A 13453-nucleotide genomic window follows, 5' to 3' on the forward strand; every position below is an offset into this window, starting at 1 on the left:
CACACCCTATCCATGCAAGGGCCTTTCAAATGAATGCTTTGGATCACCCAAAAAATGTGGGCCACATGAGTTTTTGAAGCAGATAAGCTATCTGAGCAGCTGCGCAAGAACACTATTCTCATACTTTAAACTAGAAAAGATGTAAAATGAAGAGAGGAGTGCCATTATTAAAATACGGGAGAATGGAAATCATTTCCCTTCTAATCCACGTAAAAAGTTCTTTAACAAGTGGTATTAGTGTAGAAAATTTTCGGAGCTTGAGACCCGAAGTCAATCAAATTATAAAGAGACTTAAGAGGGCTACTTGCTTTTGATTCACAAAACCCAGAGATGGCTACAAATGCAAAAGAAAGAACTACACTTACTTTTCTCTTTATCAGAATAAGAAAACTGCAAAAATGCACTAAGGCTTACCGAAGTGTTATTACAAGGCTCCTATCAACGAACTTGGCACCACAAACCTTGCCTTGAATTCCATAAGGCAATGTAATAATGCGTCTTTGGTCCCCTGCTTCCACTAGTAATTCAGATCCTCCTCTATACTGCATATATAAGACAATAAACTATCAATGGTCTTGTCATTTATGAACACTATCACTTCAGCTAAACCTGTCAAAAAGCTTTATTCTTTGAAGAGCTGCTTGGATCTAGGGTAAAAAAAAAATTCTTGGAAAAAACTTACCTGGTAAAATGAGTTTTCCATCATTTGGCTAATTCACCTTCCATGGGATTTTTTTTTTTTTAAACTTAAAAATTTTCTCCCTTTTCTAAAAAAAATGTCAGACCCTACTATGCCCTGGATCTTTTTTTCATGGTATATTTTTTGAAACTTTTTTATCCTAGATTCCAATCGCATTTCAGAGATATAAAGCAAGTAAATCAGAAGTTTGTGTTTGCTAAAATTGTGATTTGATTCGACATAAAAGCAAGATCGATGTGAGAAGAATATAAATGAAAGAGCTTTTATTACACTATTATTCATGCATTGCCTCACAGTAATAAAAAGTCATGTATCGTAAGGTTCATAAATTTCATTTATGACTTGAGGTAGGAAATGTTGACTGTTAATGTGCTTGAGTTCTTCAGAACTGGGGCAAGTTGGATGAGTTCATGAAATAGATCAAGAAATGCTCAAATAATTCGGCATAAATAAGGAAAAATAAAAGAGAGAAAAATATATACTACGACCAAACAACTATATAGTTTTGAGGCTAAAAGAAAGAAGCCTCTAAATAAGTTTTGGTAAGTGAGTAGGACAAAACGTGAATATGATGCCAATTTAGCCCCTGTTCGTTTTAGAATGTGAGATTGTGATCTCCAAACCTATTATTGGGCTCAAATTTACGTTTAATTTTGAACCCAATAATAGGTTGGGGGCTTACAATCTGTTGATACAATCTAAAACGAACAGTGCCTCAACCACTTTAAAGATTAAAACAAACAATCTATTAATAAGGACTATGTAACAGATAAAAGACTTGGTTTCTCTCTTGATGAAGTTGTGCTTATGCTTATGCCATTATGGTTTTCCGCATGCTCCTTAAAGTGTAACTGTAACCTACTATCATACGCCATACTCTCTAGTTTACTCTCTAGTATTTGAAGACCGGCATTCACCCACTGTAACTGTAACCTACTATCATACGCAGTACTCTCTCTTTGTTTGTTTGTGTCTATTAGAGGTTCTCAATTAACACAACCAAATATTACTGCCGTGCTTACGTCCCATAATTCAATATGATATTATTCACATGTAATACATGAAAAGTCAAGTGATCTACTCTACTTTCAGGGAGATGAGTTCCTATTATTTTCCTGCAAAACAGCATGAAAGCTTGAGAAACATATGTTTTAAGTTATTTTGATTTTGCAAAATGCCCAAGAGATTCATATCATAGTCTTTTTTTTTATTTTGAATTTTGATTCATATCATATAGTCATCATAGTTTCTCAGAGATGAAAAACATTATCACCATGGTAGTAAATGTTATCAACTGCCATACATAACACCCATAGTTAAAAGAGAAAGAGATAAAGTTGCAAACAATAAACATATAGAATATGTACATACTTGGTATATTTATTTTGAATGTCGATTCATATCATATAGTCATAAAAGTTTCTCAGAGAAGAAAAACATTATCATCATGGTAGCAAATGTCATCAACTGCCATACATAACACCCATAGCTAAAACAGAGAGATCAAGTTGTAAACAATAAACATATAGACTATGTACATACTTGGTATAGTTTGATTTCAGATTTATCAAAGCCTGGCATGAAAAGGGTCACCGACTTCTTGGTGGAGTCGAATTTAACTGATGACCGAAAATTGCTGCCTGCTGTGGAAAGAATATTCTGCACATCTTTGTCAAGAACTTTCAGGGTCACATCCCATTCTACAGGGGAATCTGTTGAAAGGTATGGCAGAAATGCGAAAGGTAAGGGCAAAAGGTTCTCAGTAACTTCTGATGATAGCATACAAGACTGCCGAGTCAAGCCGAATGCACCAGAAATCTGTGCTCCAGCTTGGATTGCACAACCCCAATAACGCAGTGCACAAGCGACAGATATTCGACTGTTTGGATCCATCACAATATAGCAACCGAACTTTGACTGCTCGGCAAATGCAGCCGATGCTTTCTGCAAAAGTCAGCCAATAAAAATATTATAAAGTTACCATTAGAAAGAAACAATATTATAAAGTTACAACAACAATGAGGCAAGATCATAGTTAGCAAAACTCCATTTTAAGCGGTGTTTTTTTTTTTTTTTTGAAAAAAACACGTTTTCTTGGTGTGCTTTTACAATGAAAAAAACACCATTTTTTTACGCAAACATTTTAAACACGTTTAAACACATTTTTTGCCCAGCTTTCCAATTTTACCCCTACAATATTTTGTAAATGACAAGATTTTAAACTCATTTTCTTGTGTTTCCATTTTTTTTACTACGTTTTTTTTTTTTTTTTTTGAATGGTTGACTACGTTTTTTTTAAACCTATACCATATTAAACTCGAATTTTTGCCGTCCCGTTTTCTTTTTTTGCCGAATCACGTTTTGCTAACTATGGCAAGACCGCAAGACTTTTCAATTAAGAAAAAGAATATATTGGAAATATGACCTTTAGATTCTGGTCAACATCATCCCACATATCTGCACTTGTTCTCCCATTACCAATGGATCCACCATGTAATTTTACAGCTTCATCTGCTAGTTTCATGAGTGAGGGGGAAGTCAACCTCCCAATATCAGTCTTTTCCGCCATGTTCCGGAAATATTTCAAATACCATCTGTGCATGTTCACACATTATTTAGATAGAAGCCACCAGCAAATGGGTAAGCACAATGCCAAGACAGAGAAACACACTACCTTGCTTTCTCTGGTGCACTGATTATTCGTAACGTCTCCTCGGTGCTGGTGCCATCATATACAATAATATCATAGTTCTCTTTTGTGTGATTTTTTCCACCTACACTCCCTCCAAGAAATCCTACTAGTTCTTCAATGGCTTTGACTGAAAAAATAGAATCCATCCCCGGCAGCACCCCAAGCTCTTCTCCCACTACCTATCATACGATAAGATGCATAAACAAAGCCCTCTACAAGAAAAGAAATGGAACCCTGTTATATAATCCAACAGATGCTGAGGAAAAGAAAATGGAAACAGTATTGTTTCACTCACTGAAAGTAAATTATCACATACACACCCCTTCAAGAATCCCTTGTGTCAAGTTAAGACGGGCGTCTTCTTTTTTCAGTCGATTGAGAGGTTCAAGAAGCATCTACAAAATTTCAAAAGCTTATCCCAGTTGAGTCCAAATCAATCCAATTTATTACATCAGGAACATTTCAAGCAGGCAAAAAGGAGATACATACTTTGGTGGTCTCCAACCGAACAGCTGAAAGATTTGTATTACATATGGTTGGAGAAGTCCCAATCTTACAACCCATCAGGTTCTCGGCAGTCGGGTCTTGAGAATGAATTACCAGACATGTACGCATCCCTGCCTTCGCATAATACTGAGAATCGGAAGAATGATGGCTAAAATGGAAGATCGAAGAAACTTCTAATCATATTTATTTTTGATATAACGGGAAAAAGCATTAACCCACAAAGTTGGGAATGGTGTTCCTGAAACCCATCAATGATAGTGATAGGAGCTCAAGAGGCACAACATAGGAGAAATGGTCAAAAGGCTAAAACAACAGAGAGATTAAAAAACAATCACACTGGCTGAAAAATCAACCAACTATAACACCTTTAAGTTATTGCAACTTCGCAAAAGAGCTACTTATCTACTAAATTGAGATCTTACCAGAAACATACCATGAACTGAATTGAAAATTAAATTTTGAGCAAGTCTATAAGATATGACCGATGGAATACTTCCAGATCCAAGAGAGTTCAGAAGAAAAATAGAGGAAGTATATAGTGCTTGGTTACTCTAATCTAGTCCATGTAGCACAGATATATGTGATTGCCAGGATTCATCTGTCCATCCGATAATGTATGAGGCATAGCGATCCCTACCTGTCCGAAGGAGGATCTTTTATGGTTCAATTTTCTTTCTTCCTCAAGTATCATCTGGTAGGATGTTTAGCATAATCTAACCTGTATGGGTTTTGATCCATGGCCCATTTGGGACCAATTGGATGAACAATCGGATCACAGTCACACACGTTTCTATTTCCATAAGATTGCAGTTGCCAATACTGAGAAGGGGAAGTGTTATGACCACTTTATATTTTACTTAAGCAAGATACAATGACCAAACATTTTCAAAAAAAGAAAAAAAAAAGAAGAAAAGATACAATGACCAAAGGAAAAAACTGGCTAAATCTAATGTGAAGTTCCAATATGAAAACTGAAGCTACCTCAAGAAAAGTTTGGCCTCATTTTTACAGAGTTGCTGCTACATTACATTTTTACAGAGATGGGCAATAGCTTGATCTACACAATTTAAAACCAACAAAAAGGCAAAAGAGCAAGAACGGTAGATCTTATGTATTCCAAAATGCAAGATTTAAGAGTACAATACGCTTTTAATCACGGATTAAAAATATTTAATCATAAGATACTATTAGAAAATATAATAAAGTTACCATTCAAAAATATATATATAATGAAGTTTATGACGGGTTACATGAAAAAACACTTTGTATTGCCTATATCATCATTAATATTCTTTCATGTAAAATTACATGTAAATATGTCATAATTACGCTACATACATAATATTTATTACTTGTTTTTATTTCCCATCCGTTGTTCCCATTGTTTCGGCTTTGAATCAACTTAAAAATGAAAATGTTCACCCTGTTTTTATTTGTTGTTACCAAGCAACAGATACTAACACTGTTATGGTCCTTAGTGGGGGCCTACCAAGGTATGGTACTACGTGAACAATGGCCGTTTCCAAGCAACAAATACTAACACTGTTATGGTCCTAAGTGTGCGTGTGTTGGGGGGGGGGGGGGGGGGGGGGGGGGGGGGGGGCGCTACCAAGGTATTGGGACTATGTGGGACCCAGCCTAGTAAGGACAGGCTTAAAAGGCATGGCCTGACTTTCATTAAAACTCTAGGGCATTTGATATATTGGTTAGGTACCTAGCATTTGGTATCCGAGCAGCCACTACATCAAGTGTTAGGCTAGGCAATTCTCCCTGCATGTCGCCCCTTCTATGACTCGAACACGTGACGTGGTGGTTGCTCTGACACCAAATGTCAGGTACCTAACCAACAGGCCAAAAGCCCTAGAGATGATAGAAAATGTTAGCCTAGGCCCTTTAAACCAGTCCCATACCAGGCGGGGTCCCACCTATTCCCATACCTAGGCAGGCCCCACTACGCTCAATAACTCCCCTATCCAAGTAACAAATACAAACTCAAGAAACAAAGAAGAGTTCTAACGAAACTTGAAACAGAGAAAACTGAATAAAAATTAGTAACTCAAGAGAAAGCCCTAAAAAGGAATCTCAATTCGAAAAATCTACTCCCAAAAATTACAAGAATTTCAAACGAGACTAGAAACAGGTATGACCAAACCCCAATGAAAGTGCACTGTAGTTTTACAGAGATGTTTATCAAGAAATTAAAGTATCACAATTCAACCAAAAAAAAAAAAAAAACCCTAATTTGGGGAGAGAAGTACCTGAGCAGCTAGGACGGCAGAAGTAGTTTTTCCAGAGCCTCCTTTACCTAAAAACGTCACCAATTTCGTAGATTTCTGAGGAGCTTCAGCTGCCGCCATGAACGAAGCTCGATCCCTTCTGCGAGTTTTTCTTAGACGAGGATGAAGGAAATTAGGGTTTCTGTGAAGAAGATTAGGGTTTCGTTGGAGAAGGAAATAGGTCGAGCAGAATGGGGACAGCGTCGAAGTCATTTTTTATTTTTCACGGAAAGCTTAGGGCCTATTATTTTGATCCCCTCGAATTGGCTTTTATTTACAAACAAGGAAACAACCACCCTCTGATGAATTAAATAAATAAGACAAAATCTGCTCCTCTTTGGTTGTTCTTCCCCGCAAAAGTGAGCTGAGAAATAGCAAATCCCTAATTATTAAACAAAGATGAAAAATCACTCATGTCAGTTGGTAATCAAACGTTGGCTCTAATTTCGTGTCTGATGAGAAAGCAAGGCCCTGTTTGGATTGCAGGAATTTTTGGGAAAGAAAAATATTTCTAAAATTTCCAATTTTGTTTTATGGGATTTGCTACCGTCCATCGTAAAGGCATTTCGCGGATGATCTGTTGCATGTGAGAGCAGTCACACCGGCTCACTTTTCAGCAGATTTTGTCTTCATTCATGAGATAGCTGCTCTCACATGCAACAGACCATCTGTGAAATGCCTTTTGTGATGGACGCTATCAAATCCATTAATCCCTTCTTTTACTAACTGAAAATGACAACTTGAACCAAATCTATACAACTTTTAATAGTGGGACCTTCAATTTATTATGAAAATGTTGGACATATTCATAATATTTTATTTTTTTAAATAGAAAAATGAGTGTTTTCAAAGGAACTTCTTTTTTTATGAAAATAGTATTTTCATACTTAGGGAAAAGGTGTTATTTAAAATGAGAGGGTAATTTCATTTGAAGGGATGCCTTCATGTCTAAAAAGACTCTCCTCTTTACTCCTCTCCCCCCTGACGGCTGGCTAACGTTAAAGGTTACGCTTTAAAACGTATATGTCATTTTTTTTTTGTCTGTTTTTTTTATGGCGTAGTGTGTCCCCACTCCCCTCGAATCATGTTAGTGCATTTTCCCACCTCTCTCTCTCTCGACTTGGCAAACGGGTAACCCTGGCGGGTACGGGTAAGAAATACCGGCACGGGTACGGGTAGCCTCTCATGAACCCGGAACCCACCCGGGCGGGTACGGGTATACCCGCGGGTAACCTGGCAAATTTAAAGAAGAAATTATACATATATAATTACGAAAATAAATTATATGATGAATGGGTGTATGAACACATAAAGGTGGTACGATGGATGTACAAGCCTTGATATTTAATCCAACAACAGCTTCTTAACAAGTCAGCTGTTGTTGGATCAAATATCAAGGATGGGATGATGAGTACATGTTTATACGCCCATTCATCTTACAATTTTTCATTTACTTTAACAAATGTTTGTTTTGGTACAACCAAAGATACCAGTCACATAGTCTGATTGCTTTGACTTGTTTTGTTGGCCCACCCACATAGTCTATTTTTTAGTGTTTAGTGTTTAGGCCTTAAGAATAAAAAGTTGAAAATCGAATGGCGGGTAACCCGCGGGCACCAATGCCTGACCCAGACCCACCCGCGGGTCACAGGTACAGGTATTTTTTTTCGCGGGTATTGAAATTGGTACCCGTACCCCTGCGAGCCAGGTGTACCCGCGGGTACGGGTCTCATTTTGCCGGGTCTCTCTCTCTCTCTCTCTCTCTCTCTCTCTCTCTCTCTCTCTCTCCACAACAGGAACAATTAAGGGTGGCAACGGTTCGGTTTGACCCCCAAACCAAAACCAAACCGAACATGCTTACAACCAAACCAAACCGAAACACTCCAAACAGAGCCGAGCCGATCATACACTCCTTACCGAACCGAACCGAACCGATGAAAAGGGGCATATTTATCATTTTCCTATGAAAAGGGGCACATTTATCTTTGTCCAAACGGAACCCGAACCGAACCAATCATCGGTTTGGTTCTACCGAACCAAAACCGAACCGAAATTTGAATCGGTTTGGTTTAACCAAACCGAAATTGAATTTTAGGTTCGGAATCGGTTCAGTTCAGTTTGGTTGATTTTGCCACCCTTAGGAACAGTTGATGGGCCCCCAAAATTCTCCTCCATGGTACCCAAATCCAACCCATTATGATAGTGTACCGTCTAGACCATAGGATAGGGGTGTAAACGAGCCGAGCTTGGCCAGGCTCAGCTCGGCTCGTTAAGCTCAAAAGCTCGGCTCGGCTCGGCTCAGCTCGGCCAGGCTCGCGAGCGGCTCGCGAGCCTTACCGAGCTCGGGTTATATTAAGTTTACACCCCTCATCTTCCCTGGACAGCCCTATCTAGTGTAATTTGACTACTTTTTTTACACTATGGGGGGTGGTCCAAGTAACAAATGGGGTTCCAAAAATGAAGTGACATATTTGCCTCCCCCTTTCACTCCCTGGATAACCCTTTTAGTGTATATATTAATATAATATATATATATATATATATATATATATATATATATATATATATATATATATATATATATATATATATATATATATATTAAATATATTAAATTCTTAACGAGCCGAGCCGAGCTCGAGCGAGCTTCCAAGCCCGAGCCAAAATTGACACCCTTACCATAGGATGATCCAAGTGGTCCATTTGATAGGCCACATCGTAAATAAGTTGTGTCCCAAAAAACCATTTCCATATGATTATCCTAGCCCTCATATATAAAGAGAAATTGCTTATTATGGAAACCTCTATAGATTGGGGGGTTGTGATCATCCTATGCAAATGATTTTGGGGGCACAACCCATTTAAGTTATGGCCCATCAAATGGACGACTCGGATCATCCTATGGTCTGGACGGTACACGTCATTTTCAAAAATATGGGTGGGGCCTTAATTGGGCCTTAATGTTACTATACGAACCACACCATAGGATGATCCAAATCATGGATGGCTTCGATCATCCTATGTTGTGGACGGTACCCTTCAATTTGAAAAATATCGGTGGGGCTTACGATTGGGCCTTAATGTTATTGTACGACCAACTCCATAGGATTATCCAAACCATGGACGGCTTGGATCATTCTATGTTGTGGACGGGCCTTAATGTTACTGTACGACCAGCTCCATAGGATGATCCAAACCATCATTTGATGGGCCACAATGTAAATAGGTTGTGCCCCAAAAAATATTTCCATAGGATGATCACAACCCTACAATCTATAGAGGTTGCATAAGATGTAGTTTCTATTTAGATCGGAGGGCTAGGATCAGCCTATGGAAATGATAGTTTGGGACGCAACCTATTTACGTTTATGGCCCATCAAATGGACGGTTTGGATTATCCTATGGTGTGGTATGGGCGGGGCCTACGTTGTTCAAAGATGGGCCCACCATCCCACCAACTGTTTCTGTTGTGTGTGGAGAGAGAGAGAGAGAGAGATCGGTCAAATGGTGGGAAACATGACATATACGTTAAAGCCTAATGTTTAACGTTAGCGGAGGAAAATAGCCTACAAGGAGAGGAGGCGGAGGGGGACGGGGAATAGCCTACAGCGAGGGTGGGGGGGGGGGGGGGGGGAGAGAATATCAGCGCCCAACTTATAACTGTCCTTTTACTAAAATTTGCAAGAGAGTATTACTATACATAATAATCTCTGTATTAGAGAATAAAATAAGATCAAGATCAAATCTTCTTTCCATATCTAATCATCTATGTATTTGATTGGGTTTAGATAGTGTAGTTGGGTTAATTAGGAAAGTGAATTATATTAGGATATTTTCTTTCCATAGCATGAGCACAGGTATTATAAATTTGCCTTCATTGGTATGAAATTTTTATTAGCATTTTTTCACTTAAATTTTTATTACCATTATGTTCAGAGGCAAATTAGATTAGGAATCTAAACAGGATAATTCTTGATTCCGAAAATGAAAAGACAAAGAAAAGGTAGTCGTGAAAATGCATCTTTCATAAGAAAAGACAAACAATTAGAGTGTAAAATAGCGAATCCTTTCCATCTTTATCATCATAGGGGTAAAATATCAATATTTTCCATCTTTATCAACTTATGGCTGAATACCCAACACCTGTCATATGATCGCAAATCTATACACCCAATGATAAAATACTCCAATCCCATGCACGTGCCCTCTCCCTGTTTGCATTCACCAAAAGGAGAATAAGTCATGCATTGCCCAACAAACCCTATCATAATCTTCCACTTGTACCCATGGCGTGCGACTCTTAAAACCTTCCTCCCATCTGTCCCCAAAACCAGACCCCCCAGACCCATTTTCCTTCAAACAAACCCTCTCTCTCACACCTCCTAACAATGGCCGAGCATCAGCCCGGATCCGGCCCAAGACCCACCACAAGATCCATGGGCGGACCCACGGGCGGGACATTCCTCCGACGAGTCCATGACCACGCACCCAACTCGACCCAAGTCATCGGCTTCTTAACCCTTATAATTTCCGGTGGAATTTTACTTCTACTAGCGGGACTAACTCTGACCGTGACCGTATTGGGTTTGATCATTCTCACACCGTTGATTCTTCTATCGAGTCCGATATGGGTCCCAGCTGGAACAATTCTGGTCATGGCCTTGGCCGGATTCTTGACTATGTGTGTAATCGGACTCGCGGGCATGGCCGGAGTATCGTGGATGTATAAATACGTGAAGGGGAGGCACCCGCCTGGATCGAACCGGGTCGATTATGCCCGAACCCAGATCGCCAACACAGCGACTCATATGAAAGACTATGCTAGAGAGTATGGTGGGTACTTGCAGAGTAAAGTTAAGGATGTGGCTCCCGGTGCTTGATTGGTGAATTTGTCTTTTTAATTTTTCTGCTCTTTGTTCTTAGTATGGTCTTGTTCTGTTTATTTGCTTGCGTTCTTGTTATTCAGAATCTGGTTTTGATTTTTTTTTTTCTTACGGTGGTGGGTGGGTTTGAGATGATTGTTGGATGCATAGTAATTGTTGGTTCTAATAAAAATAATTAGGTAAGAACTAAGAAAAGGATGTGATCACTTAAGCCCTGTTTGGACTTTGGATTGCAGGAAAAACATTCGTGGTACGAATGTTTTTCTTAGGATTTTTTTTTCTATTCTACGATTTAGATGGAAATTATATGATTATGGCTTATTTAGATGGATATGATGGGAAAACCTGCCTAGTCCAAGTTACTTTTTTTTTTTTCATTTGTAAAATTCTGGAAATGTGTTTTTGCAACTTTTTCAAAAAAGTACTTAGGGAAGAGTGTTAGAGAAGATCTTGTGATAGATCTGACCGTTGGATTTATATGGTTAGAGTAGATTAGGGGTTTGGATGTGGTAATGAGGATAGATTAGAGGATACATTAGGTTTATCTCTTGTTAAGCTTATCCTTATCTCTATGGTTGTTGTATGTGCTCTATCTATATCTCTATGCTTTTTGTATGTACTCTATATAAAAGCACTTTATGATTCGATTGTGATGATTGATGGTCTTAGATTAGTAGAAATCTTTGATTGAATAAAGAGAAGGAATGCTTCAATAGGGCGGGTCTCGTCTTTATGATATACTCGACCATGTTGTGGGCGCATCTTGATTAATCTAAATCGTTTCATGTGGCCTAAAAATAAGGTTGACGGTTCAGATTACTTTTCCGGAGTGGCTACGTTTCATTGTATTCTGTACAGATGTAAGAGTTCTTAGGCCGGGCCATTGCTGGAAAACACACTCGCAACATTTGATCAACACAGCCGTTCGATCTGTGGCCTATAATTTTGTAACTTGAGAGGGAACAGAATGAGCCAAATCCGAGTCCTTCCATTGGACAGTTTGGATCATCCAATGGGGAAACTTTTAGATTTTGTAGCTCCGCAGTGGAGCTCTAAGTGCCAGATGAGTGCATATCTGGGTAATGTGAGGTTCAATAATCAATGGGATTGGATTGCGTGTGAGCTCATAAATGGATGCATATGGTTGTAAGCTTCGATGGGATTGGATTGGATTGTAAAACAAGTGTGGTGATTTTACACCGTATATGTCTCTTTCTACTGATGTTAGAGCACGCACCTTTTGTTTGTTCTTTACGTTGTGGTCCAACAAGTGAAATCATCCTATGAAGTGGGCCGCTCGTCTATAAGAGCGGGGGTGATGACGATGATGTTGGAAGGAGTAATAATATTTCTTAGGAGTGTCAGCCCTTCAATTTTTTATTTATCAGATCCAACCACTATCAGTCCCAAACGATGTGATCACTTGTACCCTGTTTGGATTGCAGAAAAAAAAACATGTACAGTAAAATACCCATCCTATGTTGATATTTGCACCATCTCATCTTGTCTTTTATTATTTAAATAGCTGTTAATGGTCATTACAGTTCCCAAAAAGCCAATTATAAAAGAAAAGACAAGCTGGGTTTCTGCAATCATTAAAACATGGTTGTACTCATATCTACGTCTTGGGCACCGTCCATCATGTTGTCCTACTTATGATGCTAAACAGAAATGTGCCCTAGCAAAAGGCAGTTACAAGGGCGCACCCCATTGGACCATCCCATCAGAGTACTCTTTGGTGCCATTTTAAAAGGCACTATCTTGAGATGGTCCAATGTGCGGCGTGCCCTTGTAGCTACTTTTTGGCAAGAGCGCTCTTCACTTTAGCATTCCTCCAAAAATATGAAGTGTATTTTTGTATATTGCAAGAAATTTTATGGTGCCTGACTGTCAAGTCCCTTGTTGGTGGTACGTCAAAAGTACCACCCTTGATATTTGATCCAGCAACAGCCTCTTAAAATGTTGTCTGCAGTAAAATGTTGTCTGCAGTTGGATCAAACATCAAGGGTGGTACCGCCCTACCACAGCCCACAAGGGACTTGATGGTCGGGCACCATATAAAAACTTTGTATTGCCATCCTCCATTCAGATACTCCATTGGATCCTGTGACTATGCCTTGTGCACCTTAGGATATGGACCCATTTCGGACCCAAATACTTTCCCCAGAATATAACGTTTGGATCATTCGGACCTTCTGGATCCATTGTCAACCGTATCACATTGGAAGGAAAAATCTCGTAGTAAAAAATTGTGCCAAACAAACGTGGCATGGGTTGTAGGAATTTTTCGGAAAAAATTGGAAAGGAAAAATATTTCTAAAATTTTCTACTTATTTTTCCCATGAAAAAAGATGACTTGAAGCAGCCCTATTCCATTTTTATTTAGAGGGACCTG

The 13453-nt window shown here is 38.9% G+C and overlaps 2 protein-coding genes across 4 annotated transcripts; one reads left to right on the top strand and one right to left on the bottom strand.

Moving 5' to 3' along the window:
* Window positions 1–279: 279 nt before the first annotated feature.
* LOC143892755 (P-loop containing nucleoside triphosphate hydrolases superfamily protein) lies at window positions 280–6612 on the bottom strand. Of its 3 annotated transcripts, none has more exons than XM_077397618.1 (7): window positions 6158–6612; window positions 3882–4025; window positions 3713–3787; window positions 3375–3571; window positions 3126–3294; window positions 2243–2644; window positions 280–542 (listed from the first exon to the last, which is right to left on the bottom strand). In XM_077397618.1, the coding sequence occupies exons 1-7, from the start codon at window positions 6386–6388 to the stop codon at window positions 411–413; spliced, it is 1350 nt and encodes a 449-aa protein (XP_077253733.1). In that variant the 5' UTR covers window positions 6389–6612; the 3' UTR covers window positions 280–410. The 3 variants fall into 3 exon arrangements, with proteins under 3 accessions (XP_077253733.1, XP_077253735.1, XP_077253734.1); XM_077397620.1 differs by having other exon boundaries at window positions 3882–4009; window positions 6158–6297; XM_077397619.1 differs by having other exon boundaries at window positions 3882–4047; window positions 6158–6273.
* A 3951-nt stretch (window positions 6613–10563) lies between these two features.
* LOC143892117 (oleosin G-like) lies at window positions 10564–11055 on the top strand. The gene has a single exon (XM_077396582.1). The coding sequence runs from the start codon at window positions 10564–10566 to the stop codon at window positions 11053–11055; it is 492 nt and encodes a 163-aa protein (XP_077252697.1).
* Window positions 11056–13453: the final 2398 nt, after the last annotated feature.

This window comes from Tasmannia lanceolata, unplaced genomic scaffold (genome assembly GCF_043159265.1).
Source record: "Tasmannia lanceolata isolate RefF3 unplaced genomic scaffold, GAP_Taslan_0.1 ptg000015l, whole genome shotgun sequence".
In the NCBI taxonomy this organism is placed as follows: Eukaryota; Viridiplantae; Streptophyta; class Magnoliopsida; order Canellales; family Winteraceae; genus Tasmannia; species Tasmannia lanceolata.

Excerpts from the sequence above, each read along its gene's own strand:
- LOC143892755 (XM_077397618.1), bottom strand. The coding sequence starts at position 6,388 with ATGACTTCGACGCTGTCCCCATTCTGCTCGACCTATTTCCTTCTCCAA. Across the intron at positions 3,788-3,881 it reads TTCGGTTGGAGACCACCAAA|ATGCTTCTTGAACCTCTCAA; the intron begins GTATGTATCTCC and ends GAAATTTTGTAG. Across the intron at positions 3,295-3,374 it reads AGTGCACCAGAGAAAGCAAG|ATGGTATTTGAAATATTTCC; the intron begins GTAGTGTGTTTC and ends GAACATGCACAG.
- LOC143892117 (XM_077396582.1), top strand. The coding sequence starts at position 10,564 with ATGGCCGAGCATCAGCCCGGATCCGGCCCAAGACCCACCACAAGATCC.